This window comes from Macrobrachium rosenbergii, chromosome 41 (genome assembly GCF_040412425.1).
Source record: "Macrobrachium rosenbergii isolate ZJJX-2024 chromosome 41, ASM4041242v1, whole genome shotgun sequence".
NCBI lineage: Eukaryota > Metazoa > Arthropoda > Malacostraca > Decapoda > Palaemonidae > Macrobrachium > Macrobrachium rosenbergii.
Window position 1 is genome coordinate 22,481,927 of NC_089781.1, and position 19,151 is coordinate 22,501,077.

The window sequence follows — 19,151 nt, forward strand, 5'->3', positions numbered from 1 at the left end:
TCTACTTTCTTCACGCAGCTCGAAGCACTTTTGCTTTTATTTGTTCGCCTTTAACGGATTTTCTGCCTATTTTCGCTCTTCCCTTATTGCACTCAAGCATATATCGATGGTTTGAAAGGAGGAAGAGGAGGAGGACAAGAAGATATGGAAGAACATGGCCTTTCTTCGTTGTGCAACTTTATGATAACTTCTTGTGCCCAGTCTTCAGTCTTCTACAAAATGAAAAATCAAGTCACCTAAAAACTACTGTGTTTAAAAATTAAGAAAAAAAATTAAAACAATAATGATAATCAACAACAGCGAGTTGGTAAAATTTACGAAATAAAGTGCAATGCAATATAACGACATTACTGGACTATCACAAAGTTTCGCAAATGAGACGCTAAACGAACAAAAGTAACTGTAATCAGCAAGAAAAGTTCATAAATCACTGCTGCAAAACATACAGTGACCATATTAAGCAATATGAAAATAGACAGAACGGTCTTGAATTAATTATTAATAATCAACAGTAGAAGACAACCTCCAACTCAGAGATAATCACGAAGATCTTGAGACTATTAAAATCAATAGTATCCCTTCTCTTCTTGTTCCTCTTCGCCTTTTTAGTTTTCTGTAAAAGACAACTATTGAAATGACTTTGTCAGCACTTTTTCTGTCCGCCCTCAGATCTTAAAAACTACTGGGGCTAGAGGGCTGCAAATTGGTGTGCTGATCATCCGCCCTCCAATCATCAAGCATACCAAATTGCAGACCTCTAGCCTCAGTAGTTTTTATCTTATTCAAAGTTAAAGCTAGATATGATCGTGCGTCTGGAAACGCTACAGGACAGGCAACCACCGGGCCGTGACTGAAAGTTTCATGGGCCGCGGCTCATACAGCATTATACGCTGTACAGAAAATCGATTGCGCGGAAGAAACTTCGGCGGATTTTTTACTTGTTTTCTCAGTCTCAGCAGCAAGCCCACCGAATTCCAACCCAGCCAAAGTTCAAATACCTCTCCTGGCTCCCTTGGTTTCTCCGCGTGTGGTCAAAAAAGAGGTCTTACTTGTTATTAAATGCAAATTCTGAAGCCAATTGAGAGGACCGGCCGCTTATAATCTCGTCCATCTCTCAACGAACAACACCGAGAGAAATTTCAGACGGAATAGCTGATCAAAGGATGTTAGAATACTTCACCTTTCAAAAGATATCAAGAGATATTTTAGTCGTTCTCTCTCTCTCTCTCTCTCTCTCTCTCTCTCTCTCTCTCTCTCTCTCTCTCTCTCTCTCTCTCTTCTCTTTTCTAAATGGGTTTTATTATTATCAGAAACTCATTTCAGAACTGGCCTAAAACAGTAAGATTCGCGAATTTTCACCTGCTGAGCTTTTAACAAATCTTTCAAAGCATATTAGAGGCATACGTTAAAGGCTCCCTGAGCAAGCCTGGTATCGGAGAGAAGGGTCTTATTGTACTTCGCCCATGAAGTGATAATAAATCGGCCTCTTGAAAAGAGGAAGGGAAATTGACTAAGACAAATTCGGAGTTGGATAATTCCAGAATATTTGACGAGAACGGTGTGACACTGTGATTGTGACTTGCGTTGGTGACTCTCCCACACGGAATGTATATTCAGACGTTTTCTTCGTAAATGGAAATGCAGAGCAGATGTGAAATCAAGAAGTGTTTTGAAAGCAATTTCCAAGGGAAAATATGTCAAATGAACATAATGGAGCTGACTTGAATCTAATACAACGTAACAGCAAGGTTTTTTAACTGAAAGCTGTTGATGCTGCTCTATCAATATGGTAGTGCGAGGAGCTCCAAAAATGTGAGAACAAAACTCCATTTTCAGTCAGCATAGATATTATGTGGATCTGCTGTAACAAAATTACATTCAATTAAGTTGACATCAAGATTCGAAAAAGAGCTGAGATGGAAAAGAGAGAACCATTAGTGAAGTGCGGAATTATATGCATATGAAAAAAGTATATCTTAGTTTAACCAGACCACTGAGCTGATTAACAGCTCTCCTAGGTCTGGCTCGAAGGATTAGATTTAATTTACGTGGTTAAATACCAGTTGGTTACATAGCAATGGGCCCTACAGCTTATTGTGGAACCCGAACCACATTATACCGAGAAATGAATTTCTATCACCAGAAATAAATTCCTCTTATTCTTCACTGGTCGGTCGGAGATTCGAACTCGCGGCCAACAGAGTGGTAGCTGAGAACGGAACCCGCTCACCCAGCGAGGAACTGAGAATAAGTAGGTCACGAGGATCTGATCTTGAAGAAGGTTACTGACGAAAAGACGTGAAATAGAAAGGGTGATGGACGCCACTAAGAACCGACAAAAGGACAGACGCAGCGCCGCGCTGTCGACTACAACGCAATTATGGTCTGACAGGAAACTCGAAATCAGTTTACAACAGAGTAAACCCATCAGCAAGGAGTTTAACTTACTAGATATTATGCCAGGCAGTGCCTTACTTATGTCTAGAGCAATAACTTGATGTGTCCCAAAGTTCCTAAAAGAGTATTATCAGATGTGAGATAAGATATGAGAGAGTCAGTTGTTCTTGCCTTGCAGAAACCACGCCTCTGGTCAAAGACAAGGCTGTTGGATTCAGTGTTTTAGAAGATAAACAATGAGTAGACTTTCAACGATATTATATTTGTCGTAAGTAAGGGCAAAAGCTCTGTCGAGAAAGAAGAGCGTGAACACTCTTTTTGGGAGAATGCCATACATGTGAGGGTTTCCAAGGTGACGAATAGATACTATTGATTAGGATACAACCGGCGAAAATACGAGGATAAGAACCTTTGCAAACTTCCTGCGAAACCACAGAGGGGTTCGATAACAGATTATAGAACACTGAATTTTTGGGACTGAAACGACAGCCGAGGACACAGGTTGGAAAGGGGCGAGGCAAAGTCAGTTTTGGTGAAGTCGTTTAAGAAAGATATATTGGTCAACAATGCGCAAAGTGTCGCTTGTTGAGAAAACACAACTATAGCATCAATAAGGTAAAAGAGAGAAAGACGCAGATTTGCCGAAGTGTTTTGGAGATGGTTTGACGTAGGTGGAAAAGAGAGGACTCTTGGAAGGAAAATGGCACATTACACAATTAAAAAAAAATATGAGTCCACACAAGCATATACATAAAAATGAGAAACACTAACCTATGTACATTAGAATGTATCATTTAATATATGTATAATAAAAACTGAACGTAAGAGTGGCATAAATGAAGGTAATTCGTGGAAAAATATATTTTGGAATATTTCACGATCAAATATCTGAGTCTCCTAAAATTCACCCAGAATTGCAAGCTAAATATGTTAATGAAAAGCTTAATAATTTTGTTAAAATCTTGCCTATTCTAAATCCTATAACCATAAAATGATCCGTTCGAAATAAAGACAAACTATAAAATTCTTTTAACCCCGCTTTTTAAAGTGAAATATTAAAATGAATATATAAAATTCCAACATTATAAATTGACCATGGCTGTCAATATAAACATCACCTAAACCCATATAAAAACTATACTTCAAAGTTTCATCATTTCAACATTGCTCCCCACTTTGCTTGTACAGATACGTAGAGGCTGATACTGGTCAGCGCTCTTACAAATTCGTGGTTCCCATGGACGGATGTGGAACCTCAGCTGCAGAGCAGGCTGAGACCACTGTTTCTAACACAGTCATCTTCCAGATGGACCCTTCAGTACAGGTAAACACATTCGGCTTTTTCGTAATTGTTTCTTTTGGCAAAACCTGCTCCTCTAATACGAGAATCGCCTCAGAGTACGGATGAACGAGCGACTGCTCGAAGTACATCTAATTTTTAATTTTGGTTTTGAAGATTTTCGCATATCATACAACACCTGCATACTGTATTCGCATTCACCTAACCTTTTACGTCCAATTTCTATGGAAATACCTAATCATTATACTCTAATCCATATTCTAATGATTAAATCTGTTTGTCACATGCCTCATATAGTACTAATATTCCACATTTCAGTCATTATTTGTTTGCGCATATTTTGCCTAAGACCGAACTAATTTCAAGCACATTTTTTTCAACTTAACAGAAACTTACTTTATATTGTGCTATATCTCTTCTACTGTTTCACATCAATTGTAACATTCATTCTTAAATAAATGACAGTCAGGAACATTACTTCCTAATAAACATCCTAACATCCTTCACACCCCATTTCTAGCAAGCATTAGCTCTCTTGAATCTGAGTCATTTATATTCTACTGTTAATATCTTCTACCTTCAAAGGCACTCAGAACCTAACCAGTTCTCACAGACCAAGATATACTGCCTGTAAGCATTCAGCAATCCCTTACACTTGAGTCTTTGTATCCAAAATTCAGTAGCCTAGCTTTCATTTAGATTCTAGGTTTCTCTGAATTTCTACCATCACTCTATCCATATTCAGAGTGAACATCTGCTATGCACACATATAAACGAAAATACCAGAATAACTACCATTTATCTCTCTCAGTACTTTTCAGCAATACTCTCTCAGGGCGCAGTTTGTTCCAATTTGGTGGGCGTTTCTGCAGAAAATTCTTTTTTTTTTTTTAAACGTAAATATATATATCAAATTTCCCAACGGATACCGCACGGTAGCTCAAGAACATTTTTAATGATTTTCCATGTGATAATTTCTTTTTATGAATTCCCTTTATTCTCTTCCACGCAGGAAGTCTGGGATACAGCCAAAAGGATTTCCTGCGTCTGGAAAGGCAGTTACAAGAAAGCTGTAAACTTCCAGCCACTTCAGGTTTCTATGCTGGACGTCGTGCAGACCCGGTTCGAAGGAAATGATGTCAAGTGCTGGATGGACATCCAGAGAGGAACTTATCCCAACGTAAGTTACATAATTTTCTTGAATCATCCGCACAAATAACACATGCCAAAGGATGAACAATGACTCAGCTTTCCTTGGAATCAGCATTTATGATAATTTACCTTTACTTCGGCATTTTTACCTTAAATTTGCTCGTCTTGAATCTAGTTGATTGTTCTAATTTTAATATTTATCTCCATCCTGTTTTTCTCACTTATTATTTTAACCCAAAACACGCGCATTGATTATATTACGAACATTCATCATTACTTGACATGTTATTGGCCACCTTAAGGAATTTGCTTAAACATGAGAAGATTATCACATTTATCTGTGCAAATGCGCACAGAGAGACGTGAAAATCCTAACGTTTTGAAAAGAGCAACCATTTCTTCAAGTACAAGCTGTCTTGTCACTATGATAAGTTCCCGAATCAGTCACGTCAATTTCTCTCTATTATGTCCATTTAAGACTAAACCGATGGATGGCATCTTGCGAATAGGCGAACCCTTGACTGTTATGGTGTACCTGAAAGAGAACGGACAAAAGCTCGACATAGCAGTGAGAGATTGCTGGGCTTATGGAGAGCCAGAGTTTCAGGATCCAGACACCCCTAGTCTCCAACTGACTGCTAATGATGGATGTCCTACGTAAGTATTAAGCTGATGTTCAATTTCAAAATATCAGGAAGTGTATACAAATTCATATGGAAAATGAGACAGGAACAGGCAACCTTTTCCAGTAAAGTACTAAATAAATGTAAGAGAGGAGGAAGAGTAGGCTTCAACCCAAATCGAAAAGTGTACCTAAAAAAGCAATGCACAAGTGCAAGCATACTCTTATCACTGACCCGATTGTTCTTTTACTTTTGTAACACTGTGCGGCTTTTTTCCTTTCTTATTTTTATTATTTGAGTCTTTTAGAGTTCATTTCGGCTAGATTCGAGTTTCATAAGGAGATGAAAGTAAGAAAAGTTTGGGTAAAATAATTTCATTTTTCTTATGATATATATATATATATATATATATATATATATATATATATATATATATATATGTGTGTGTATATATATATATATATATATATATATATATATATATATATATATATATATATATATATATATATATATATATAGAAATAATAATCAACACTCAATCACGAGTGGAACTGAAATAAATTTCTGACTCGATGTGACTCAGAAATTTATACACACACACACACACACACACACACACACACACACACACACATATATATATATATATATATATATATATATATATATATATATATATATATATATATATATATATATATATAATTGTCATTGGTATCTTGCCTGGGAGGGGCTTCAGCATTTACAGAAACTTTAACTGCCCTTCAGCTTCATAGTTCATGTAATTACCGATTCCTCTCCCGACACAGTGTTCAGTAAATTTCTCCTCAAATTTCTCCTAAATAACACATCCCAATAATTACTATCATGCCCTGCTTTCTGTCTTTCATTTCATCAACTCTGCCGCCTGGTTTGTATTTTTTTTTTGGTCATTTTTTATCTCAGTGTTTTCTCTATCTTTACCACTTCTGAAATATCCAAATTTCTAAACGTAAGCATTGCTGTCTTCAAACCATTCATATAAAAATAGTTCTAAACACAAAGTTTAATAGGGCCCTCATCAAAATCTCAGGTGGAAGTCGTCTTTTAACAGTGTCAGTCTCCTCTATATTTATTTGAAGCTCAAACCCGACACGGCCCACCCTATTTAATACCTACCAACTTCCTTGGTAGTTTACTAAATTTACTTTATTTCCTTCATACCAAATTCATTATCATGGTTTTGGACTTTCAATCAACATATTCAGAGTACATAACTTTTTATACACATATTTGCCATTATTGCTTTTCAGCACGAAAGCCTTATCTGCCTCACTTTCTCCCAATAATGCGAATATCTCATTCCGTAATTCTATGTCACCTCTCCCAGTAAGGAAAAGGGAGCACCGCTTCATTCGACTGAATGATGCCTGACTGACCATCAGACACACAGCTCCAAGTTTTTGTTCTTATTCTTTTGCAGAAGGATGAAACTGATGCACTTTTGGGCAAGAACCTATGATACGTTTGACACGGGTGCATCCCTCATTGCATATACTAACATGTCTGCTTTCAAGTTCCCTGATCGTATGCAAGTTTTCTTAACGTGTAATGTTGAGGTAAGCCTTCAGTTTCATCAGCTCTTCTCTGTTAATACAATGTCATGCCGCTGTGAAGTAGAATATTCAGTTTTCTTTTATATAACCCAGTTGCCAAAATAAGAACGAATGCCTTAAATATATGTCAGGAATATTACTTCCTTTTAAAAATTAAATGCATTCGCTCAATTGCTCTTTTGCAGATTTGCACAGATAGATGTGAAGATCGATGCATTGGCGAACCCAGTGAACCAGTTACATTTACAGAAGAAAACGATGTAATTAGGGTGACAACTCCACTAACCATTACCAAGCGCCCACCGCCTCCGCCTTTATGCAGACCAGGTTCTAAAGACCCTAGATGTCAAGTACAACCAACATGCTACCCTGGGTCACCTGATCCTCTTTGCAAACCAAAGCCTACATGTTTCCCAGGGTCAACAGACCCAGCATGTCGGTTTCCAACTCAACCACCATCAGTCAAATTTACTACTGCTCCAACATTCTACTGCCTACCAGGGTCTGAAGACCCACGCTGTGTAACAAAAACTACACTGCTACCATTTACAAAACCAACAACTCCATTCATTTGTCATGAAGGTTCAACAGATCCTCGCTGCAGAAAACTTACAACTACTCAACCAGCAACTCAATTTAAATGTCTACCTGGAGTTAGAGACCCCCAGTGTCCACAGACAACTACGCCTAGGACAACCACCCCAAAGACTGCTTTTACATCATTTTTCTGCATTCCAGGATCAAAAGATCCCAGATGTCTTCCAACCACACCAGAACCAAAACCTACTAAAGAAATTATTTGTAAACCAGGGTCATATGATTCACACTGCATCACGCCATCAACTTCAAAGCCACTTTTATGTCTTCCTGGCTCAAAGGACCCTCGCTGCCTACCATCCATAACACCTTTCAGATGCTTCCCTGGTTCAACAGATCCTAGGTGCCCTCAACCTCCTACCCCTCGCCCTACAACTGTACCAACAACACCATTCACATGCTTCCCTGGCTCAACAGATCCTAGGTGCCCAACTCCTACTACCATAGCAACAATCACACCATTCAGGTGTTTCCCTGGATCAACAGATCCTAGGTGCCCTAAGCCCACTACATCTCGTCCTACTACGCCATTCAGATGCTTCCCTGGCTCAACAGATCCTAGGTGCCCTAAGCCCACTACCCCTCGTCCTACTACGCCATTCAGTTGCTTCCCTGGCTCAACAGATCCTAGGTGCCCTAAGCCCACCACCCCTCGTCCTACTACGCCATTCAGTTGCTTCCCTGGCTCAACAGATCCTAGGTGCCCTAAGCCCACTACATCTCGTCCTACTACTCCATTCAGATGCTTCCCTGGCTCAACAGATCCTAGGTGCCCTAAGCCCACTACATCTCGTCCTACTACGCCATTCAGTTGCTTCCCTGGCTCAACAGATCCTAGGTGCCCTAAGCCCACTACATCTCGTCCTACGACGCCATTCAGTTGCTTCCCTGGCTCAACAGATCCTAGGTGCCCTAAGCCCACTACATCTCGTCCTACTACGTCATTCACTTGCTTCCCTGGCTCAACAGATCCTAGGTGCCCTAAGCCCACTACATCTCGTCCTACTACGCCATTCAGTTGCTTCCCTGGCTCAACAGATCCTAGGTGCCCTAAGCCCACTACATCTCGTCCTACTACGCCATTCAGTTGCTTCCCTGGCTCAACAGATCCTAGGTGCCCTAAGCCCACTACATCTCGTCCTACTACGCCATTCAGTTGCTTCCCTGGCTCAACAGATCCTAGGTGCCCTAAGCCCACTACATCTCGTCCTACTACGCCATTCAGTTGCTTCCTGGCTCAGCAGATCCTAGGTGCCCTAAGCCCACTACAACTCGTCCTACTACGCCATTCAGATGCTTCCCTGGCTCAACAGATCCTAGGTGCCCACAGCCCACTACATCTCGTCCTACTACACCATTCAGTTGCTTCCCTGGCTCAACAGACCCTAGGTGCCCTAAGCCCACTACATCTCGTCCTACTACGCCATTCAGTTGCTTCCCTGGCTCAACAGACCCTAGGTGCCCTAAGCCCACTACATCTCGTCCTACTACGCCATTCAGTTGCTTCCCTGGCTCAACAGATCCTAGATGCCCTAAGCCAACTACATCTCGTCCTCCTACGCCATTCAGTTGCTTCCCTGGCTCCACTGATTATAGGTGCCCTCAGCCCACTACACCTACGCCATTCAGTTGCTTCCCTGGCTCAGCAGATCCTAGGTGCCCTAAGCCTACTACATCTCGTCCTACTACGCCATTCAGTTGCTTCCCTGGCTCAACAGATCCTAGGTGCCCTAAGCCCACTACATCTCGTCCTACGACGCCATTCAGTTGCTTCCTGGCTCAACAGATCCCAGGTGCCCTACAGCCCACTACATCTCGTCCTACTACGCCATTCAGTTGCTTCCCTGGCTCAACAGATCCCCAGGTGCCCTAAGCCCACCACCCTCGTTATTCAGTTGCTTCCTGGCTCAACAGATCCTAGGTGCCCACAGCCCACTACATCTCGTCCTACTACGCCATTCAGTTGCTTCCCTGGCTCAACAGATCCAGGTGCCCTAAGCCTACTACATCTCGTCCGACTACGCCATTTAGATGCTTCCCTGGCTCAACAGATCCTAGGTGCCCTAAGCCTACTACATCTCGTCCGACTACGCCATTCAGATGCTTCCCTGGCTCAACAGATCCTAGGTGCCCTAAGCCCACTACATCTCGTCCTACTACGTCATTCAGTTGCTTCCCTGGCTCAACAGATCCTAGGTGCCCTAAGCCCACTACATCTCGTCCTACTACGTCATTCAGTTGCTTCCCTGGCTCAGCAGATCCTAGGTGCCCTAAGCCCACTACAACTCGTCCTACTACGCCATTCAGATGCTTCCCTGGCTCAACAGATCCTAGGTGCCCTAAGCCCACTACATCTCGTCCTACTACGCCATTCAGTTGCTTCCCTGGCTCAACAGACCCTAGATGCCCTCAGCCCACTACACCTCGTCCTGCTACTAGACCAACCACACCATTCAGATGCTTCCCTGGCTCAACTGATTCTAGGTGCCCTAAGCCCACTACACCTCGTCCTACTACGCCATTCAGTTGCTTCCCTGGCTCAACAGATCCTAGGTGCCCTAAGCCCACTACAACTCGTCCTACTACGCCATTCAGATGCTTCCTGGCTCAACAGATCCTAGGTGCCCTAAGCCCACTACATCTCGTCCTACTACACCATTCAGTTGTTTCCTGGCTCAACAGATCCTAGATGCCCTAAGCCCACTACACCTCGTCCTACTACTAGACCAACCACACCATTCAGGTGCTTCCCTGGCTCCACTGATTATAGGTGCCCTAAGCCCACTACACCTCGTCCTACTACGCCATTCAGTTGCTTCCCTGGCTCAACAGATCCTAGATGCCCTCAGCCCACTACACCTCGTCCTACTACACTATTCAGTTGCTTCCCTGGCTCAACAGATCTTAGATGCCCTAAGCCCACTACACCTCGTCCCACTACGCAATTCAGTTGCTTCCCTGGCTCCACTGATTATAGGTGCCCTAAGCCCACTACACCTCGTCCTACTACGCCATTCAGTTGCTTCCCTGGCTCAACAGATCCTAGATGCCCTAAGCCCACTACACCTCGTCCTACTACACCATTCAGTTGCTTCCCTGGCTCAACAGATCCTAGATGCCCTCAGCCCACTACACCTCGTCCTACTACACCATTCAGATGCTTCCCTGGCTCAACAGACCCTAGATGCCCTAAGCCCACTACACCTCGTCCCACTACGCCATTCAGTTGCTTCCCTGGCTCCACTGATTATAGGTGCCCTCAGCCCACTACACCTACGCCATTCAGTTGCTTCCCTGGCTCAACAGATCCTAGATGCCCTAAGCCCACTACACCTCGTCCTACTACACCATTCAGTTGCTTCCCTGGTTCAATAGATCCTAGATGCCCTCAGCCCACTACACCTCGTCCTACTACACCATTCAGATGCTTCCCTGGCTCAACTGATTCTAGGTGCCCTAAGCCCACTACACCTCGTCCCACTACACCATTCAGTTGTTTCCCTGGCTCAACAGATCCTAGATGCCCTAAGCCCACTACACCTCGTCCTACTACTCCATTCAGATGCTTCCCTGGCTCAACAGATCCTAGGTGCCCTAAGCCCACTACACCTCGTCCCACTACGCCATTCAGTTGCTTCCCTGGCTCAACTGATTCTAGGTGCCCTCAGCCTACAACCCCTCGTCCTATTACTACACCAATCACACCATTCACTTGTTTCCCTGGCTCAACTGATTATCGGTGCCCTCAGCCCACTACACCTCGTCCCACTACAAGACCAACAACACCATTCAGATGCTTCCCTGGATCAACTGATCCTAGGTGCCCTAAGCCTACTACCCCTCGTCCTACTACTAAACCAACCACACCTTTCACTTGTTTCCCTGGCTCAACTGACTATAGGTGCCCTCAGCCCACTACACCTCGCCCTACTACTAGACCAACCACACCATTCAGATGCTTCCCTGGCTCTACTGATTCTAGGTGTCCTCAGCCCATTACACCTCGTCCCACTACTAGGCCAACCACACCGTTCACTTGTTTCCCTGGTTCAACTGATCCTAGGTGCCCTAAGCCCACTACACCTCGTCCTACTACTAGACCAACCAGACCAACCACTCCATTTACTTGTTTCCCTGGTTCAGCAGATCCTAGGTGTCCTCAGCCCACTACACCTCGTCCTACTACTAAACCAACAACACCATTCACTTGTTTCCCTGGCTCAACAGATCCTAGGTGCCCTAAGCCCACTACACCTCGTCCCACTACTAGACCTACCACACCATTCAGACCTAGGTGTCCTCAGCCCATTACACCTCGTCCAACTACTAGACCTACCACACCATTCAGATGCTTCCCTGGTTCAGCAGATCCTAGGTGTCCTCAGCCCACTACACCTCGTCCTACTACTAAACTAACAACACCATTCACGTGTTTCCCTGGTTCAACAGATCCTAGGTGCCCTAAGCCCACTACACCTCGTCCCACTACTAGACCTACCACACCATTCAGATGCTTCCCTGGTTCAACAGATCCAAGGTGTCCTCAGCCCACTACACCTCGTCCCACTACTAGACCAACCACACCATTCACTTGTTTCCCTGGTTCAACAGATCCTAGGTGTCCTCAGCCCATTACACCTCGTCCCACTACTAGGCCAACCACACCATTCACTTGTTTCCCTGGTTCACTTGTTTCCCTACTAGGCCAACCACACCATTCACTTGTTTCCCTGGTTCAACAAATCCTAGGTGCCCTAAGCCCACTACACCTCGTCCCACTACTAGACCTACCACACCATTCAGATGCTTCCCTGGTTCAACAGATCCAAGGTGTCCTCAGCCCATTACACCTCGTCCCACTCCTAGGCCAACCACACCGTTCACTTGTTTCCCCGGCTCAACTGATCCTAGGTGCCCTCAGCCCACTACACCTCGTCCTACTACTAGACCAACCACTCCATTCACTTGTTTCCCCGGTTCAACAGATCCAAGGTGTCCTCAGCCCACTACACCTCGTCCCACCACTAGACCAACCACACCATTCACTTGTTTCCCTGGTTCAACAGATCCTAGGTGTCCTCGGCCCATTACACCTCGTCCTACTACTAGACCAACCACTCCATTCACTTGTTTCCCTGGTTCAACAGATCCAAGGTGTCCTCAGCCCACTACCTCAGCCCACTACAACTCGTCCTACTACTAAACTGACCACACCATTCAGATGCTTCCCTGGTTCAACAGATCCTAGGTGCCCTCAGCCTACTACCGGACGACCTACCACCTTCCCAACCACACCATTCAGTTGCTTCCCTGGTTCAACAGATCCTAGGTGCCCTCAGCCTCCCACCATACTAACCACACCATTCAGTTGCTTCCCTGGTTCTACGGATCCCAGGTGCCCTAAGCCTACTACCAGAAGACCTACTACCTTACCAACCACACCATTCAGTTGCTTCCCTGGATCAACAGATCCTAGGTGTCCACAACCTACCACGCCTCAATTAACAACGCCATTCAGATGTGTACCAGGATCAAGAGATCCAAGATGTCTTCAAATTACAACTGCGAGTTCTCCTCTTCCACCTACAACACCCCCTAGATGTTTACCAGGTTCTACAGATCCTCGTTGTCCTCCAACAGTCACTCCATTTGTTTGCACTCCAGGATCTAAAGATCCTAGGTGCATTCAACCTACCTCTCGTCCTACTACCACTTTCACGACTCGACCAACTCCTAGACCAACGCCAAGACCTACCACCCAGATTGGTGACGATACCGAAGACCAACCAGTCTCAACTAAGATGCCCGGAAAGGACCAAGATTTCCATGGTGACAAGGACCCAAGATACCACGCTTTCCATTCGTGTAAGTACGACAATAATGATAACATATGCTTTCCTTTACAACCCTAAAGTCACCAGTTGCTACAATTACAAAAAATGAAGTCGTAAAAATTCCAGTTAACATTTTAACAACATTCAGCTTTATGAAACTAATACTGATTAAGGAAGCAATAACACTAATTTAATGATAAAAGATGTGGTAACGAGGAATGTTTCCATATATATATATATATATATATATATATATATATATATATATATATATATATATATATATATATATATATATATATATATATTATATATATATATATATATATATATATATATATATATATACCATCTGTCAGGTATCTGATCGTGCTTCTTATTGGAATAAATGAAGGATAGCTTCGGATGATACCAAGTCTGTATAAACACAAAACACACACACACAATATATATATATATATATATATATATATATATATATATATATATATATATATATATATATATATATATAATCTATATATATATACATATATGGACACACTGTCACCGATAATAATGAAAACTATTAGAATTGTGGGAACATAACACTCTTCAGTAAAAAATCAGATTTTATTGAATTTGACATGGAAAACATTGTTTGTTACTGTCAGGAAAACTACTTTGGGTGTAAATAAAATGTGTAAACTATGTCTGAAACCAAGGGCAAAAAATTGAGGCTGCTATGGGCTCGGGAACACTCGTCATAGTTTTAAGAGAAATTTATTTAGCAGGGTGATTGGATGTTTTATCAGTAAGATGTGGCCTCTGTAAAAGTGTTTAGTAGCTGATGTGGTCTAAATGTGGGAGTTGAATCTAGTGTTTCTAAGGCAGTTTAATATTTAGGTAGAAGATGTGATCAGGAAAGCCAGCATAGGAGCAGCACCTTAATAAAATTGTGGAATATGAGCGAGATTTGGGAGTAGTACGTAGGGTGCCTGTTGGTTAATGGAAATAGTGAAGAGAAACTGACGTGGTAAAAGAGGAAGCTGAAATTGGATGCCTGCAACAGTATCGTTATGATTACCAACGGAAAACAGGAGGGTATTGAAAGTAAGTAGCATTAGGGTTCGGATGGAAATTATTGGAGCGATTTCATGTTTAGAAGAACGGAGTGTCACAAAACAGGTTAAGTAACAGAGCTGATTGTAATAACTGTTAAACCAACTTACCTTTATGAGATTGAAGTACAGATGCTGAATGAGAATAATTTTAAGGAGGTAGAATTGGTTGTGATCAATGTAAGTATAGGTTATGTAAAACAAAGTTAAAAAGATGACAATGTAGAAAAGTACTGAAGTGATAAGAAGGTCAACATTAGTTAAATGACGAACCGAGAGTATTCTGAGTGGTCTAGTCATGTGGAAGGAATGTAAGAGGATGAACCAGATAACCAGACACACAAGCACTTGCATCCGTCAGTAGCAAATCTCCGTGCAAACAAGGCACTACTGATACGTTTGCCACCTGTCTCAAGATCAAATCATCACGCCATTATAATCTTTTAATTTCCTTTCAGGGTTGTACCTGCCCCCTCCCCGCCCTAGGAGTCACGTGGGCCGACGCTCCGTGGCCAACCCAGAAACTCTGATGGTGAACGTTGGAGTCCAGCAACTTGTCAGCGGGCCAGAGTCCATGACGGGGAAAATCACCGTGGACCTAGACGGGGATAATCTCTTCTTGGAAATTGCTGAGTCGAGCAGAGTCATCTTGCCACTGAAGGAGGCACTGCCTGTGGTAGAAGATGTAGCGCTTGATTACGGCGAAGAGATAGAAAACCACAGAGTGAAGAGAAGCAGCGAAATGAAGGACTTCGCTGCACCAAAGAGCGCACCATCCCCAGTATCTTGGACGCCTTTGTCAGTGGCCCCCGCTCTTCTGCTGGCGATTTTGGCCGTGGCTGCGGTTGCAGGGTTGGCCGTGGCCACTAGAAAGCTTGCCGATCGCAGACCGAAGGAGAGGCCAGCCATTGTTTACTGCGCATAACGTGAAAACGCGACAGGAAAATAGTATATATATTTTTTCTATGAATTGAACGTTGAAATGTTGCATCATGCTATACGTTTTCATGTGTTTAATCTACTTTTAAAATTTTAATTTAGATTGATAAGTAAATAATCAAAGATATTAATGAGTCTATTCGATGTCTGTGAGCGGGCTCATTGACATTCAATGTCTCACACGAAATATGTTGAATTTTCAATGTTTATATACGTTATTCTCTTGACCAACAAAACGACCATTTACATTATTCCCTAATCGTTCCTGCAGGGTAAACAAAAACACTAAGTGGTATTTCGGTTTTAACTGAAAACGAAAAATATAATCCAAGAATTTTTTAATTCCGTAAAATCATGATTTTTTTTTTTAATAACGATTTCCTTTCGTTTGTCAGCTGGCTGAACAGGTGGAAGGAATATCTTTCTTACATAACAGTATTTCATGATATAAATAATTAACTTTTAAACTAAGATAAATGAGTATTGTTTACTTCCCTAAGCCAAAATAATTGTTTCACGATTACTATGGATGATATTTACAGAATAGAGGTATATAACTATTTCGCCCAATTCTGAAAGTAACTATAATGAATTTCAATTAAATTTCTCGCCATTTTCTAATATCTTTATTTTGAAAACGGTCAATCAGATCGTTTGCTCGTAACTGAACTTTCTCACGATAGATATCTGAAGGTACTAAAAACCAGCCCAGTTTTAAAATTTATGTATTTTTTATAACTTTTCTTTAATATCACATAACACGTACCAGCCAAGGTACTTTTGAATGAACAAATAATGGAAATGACCACTTATTAAATGCCATAACATCAACATTACACAATCAGATTTAAAATAAACCCTCTTGTATTTTGTTGGTCACTATTGGTTTACATTTCTCTGTCATGAACGTCATATTCTGATTTAAAATAGGCGTTCTGCTATTTCGTTAGTCATAATTATATATTAAATTTGTCTTAAAATAATGTCTTTCATTCCACTGTATAACTCTGAAACACTTCTGAGTTAAACATTAAAAAAAAATCTAATTCTTAGTATCTCTGGTGCACTGATGAATATTTAGTCAAGGGTGGTTTCAAAACGAGTAAGTGCGCATATCACCGTATATACGAATATAAATATATGCGAGTGGCTATGTGTCTGTGTGTTCGTGTGTGAATGAGTATGTGTAGTGTAAATAGAAACCCTGTTGGTATTACACCAACGGTAAGTAACGCTTATGGCTTTGTATGTACTGTACATTGATAACTTTTGTATTGGTGAAGCAACTAATAAACAGCTGTATACATTTGCATTTTATTTCCACTTAGCTGCATTATTCGCGTTTCTTGCCAAATACACGAATAATATTATGATATTTTGCCTGTGTGTGGGTCTAGAGAGGAACTCAAGGTTGACTTTTATTTTGCCATTAAGTCGCCAATGCTTTATTCGTCAAGTGGCTGAAAAATAAAAAAAAATATAGAAAATTATTTTATTCGATTTACTTCAACAAACACGCACGCACACACACACACAAACACACACACACACACACATATATATATATATATATATATATATATATATATATATATATATATATATATATATATATATATATATATATATATATATATATATATATATATATATATATATATATATATATATATATATATATATATATATATATATATATAATGTGTGTGTGTGTGTACTACTTTTAAAGTGTATTTTGTGGGGTCCAGAAAAATGAAGATAACAGATGGAACACTGTTCAGAGGAAACTTCCACACTATGAACCATAATAAATTACACGAAGTGCCCCGGGCTTAAATCAAATCTTGGGCAGGGACGTGGAGGCAATCAAGGAGTGATATGGACACATTCCGTTGAATTCCACTGTACTTTTGTAGACCAAAACAATTAGAAATGAACTTGATCGTCACACAACAGTAGTGGGTTACTGCCGGAGATGGAGAAGCGAATGGAACTGGTAACCTCATCTCAAAACACATGCTCAGAATCTGGTGGGTAACACCTTGTTCAACCATCATCTTTGTGGAAAACTTTATATACAGTATAACTGTGCGCATAAATTACCAAACAATTACCTTACTTAAAAATCACTAGGTGCAAAAATGATTCAAAAACAGTTGTACAATTTTCCATGGCATTAGCTCGAAACCCCTTGGCAGACTGAAGAATAAGACAGGCTAATTCCTCAAACTTTCAAGTGGCAATAACGACCTAACTAAAGCAACCGAAGAGATTGTAGGAAGAAAACGTTTAATACAAAATCTCTTTAAACAAATTAAAATGTGGGCTTATAAGGAAATTACCCTTATTTCAAAATTCTTAAAAAAAAAAGGAAAATGGGGTACAACTATAAAACGTAAAAGGAATACATAAAACGCAACGACATTCAGGAGCTCACCAAGACATAACTTGGAGAAAAAAAATGGCAGCAAAGGGTACTGTGCCGTAACTGTCCCCAAGGGCATCAGCACATATGACCTCCCTTTTTATTGTTTGTCCAGTAGGTCACAATGTCATAAGGAACAGTGGGAGCCTTCTTTTATTGCCACAGGTTTATGGTTGTCCTTGCGAGATTTTTTTTGCAATGGAAAGCGGTTTGTGGAAACTAACATGGTGGACATTTGAAATAAAATCGTTTTATTATTCTTATTAAAATTATTATTATTATTATTATTATTATTATTATTATTATTATTATTATTATTATTATTATTATTATTATTATCAAATTCATAAATCATAAATGATTATCATAAATTTATGAATAAATGATTATCATAAATTTATAAATCATAAATGATTATCATCACAGGCTTATCTATCAGTTTAAACAAAATTAAATCTCATAAGTGAATGAAGACGAGAGAATGAAACGATGCAAAACAAGCTGTAAGCAAATTTCAAATGCTCAGCAAAGATGGACAAAAATAAATTCCATTTATATCGGTAAAATCGTGTAATGCATGAAAAAGACTGTTGGATATTGTCAGTTAATTTCCGCAGTCTAGTCAATACACAAGTCTTTCACAAAATCAGTGACTGAGATTGAATGTTTCAGTCGAATAACAAAAATGCTCTCCATTGACAGTCGAATAATAGTATTCCATATGTTACTCTGATGACATTGAAAAGCTGATGAGACTGGCGATAGTTTCCGTTTGCAGAAGGAAGTTGCAATTCAATATAAATAAAGATGAGGTTATTTGTTTAAGCAGAAGCCGGTTACTGGGGAAACTAATGTACGAGTCGACTGTGGGGAATGAAAATGGATCTGAATACAGATAAATTCTAAGACTAAGAAGAAGAAAATGAAAATGGATCTGTATACACATAAATTTCAAGACTAAGAAGAAAATGAAAATGGATCTGTATACAGATAAATTCCAAGACTGAAGAAAATGAAAATGGATCTGTATACAGATAAATTCCAAGACTCAGAAGAAAATGAAAATGGATTTGTATACATATAAACTCCAAGACTAAGAAGAAAATGAATGGATCTGTACACACATAAATTCCAAAACTAAGAAGAAAATGAAAATGGATCTGTATACAGATAAATTCCAAGACTA

General features: G+C 40.7%; 1 protein-coding gene across 1 annotated transcript; it reads left to right on the forward strand.

Moving 5' to 3' along the window:
* The first annotated feature begins 1,786 nt into the window (after positions 1 to 1,786).
* LOC136827052 (mucin-2-like) lies at positions 1,787 to 16,846 on the forward strand. The gene is given in 12 exon segments (XM_067084802.1): positions 1,787 to 1,812; positions 3,586 to 3,721; positions 4,710 to 4,877; positions 5,328 to 5,506; positions 6,938 to 7,073; positions 7,256 to 8,753; positions 8,861 to 9,392; positions 9,589 to 9,653; positions 9,656 to 10,267; positions 10,270 to 10,323; positions 10,326 to 13,532; positions 15,060 to 16,846. Coding segments are annotated over 12 exon segments (7,080 nt in total). The 3' UTR covers positions 15,527 to 16,846.
* The last annotated feature ends 2,305 nt before the right edge of the window (positions 16,847 to 19,151 follow it).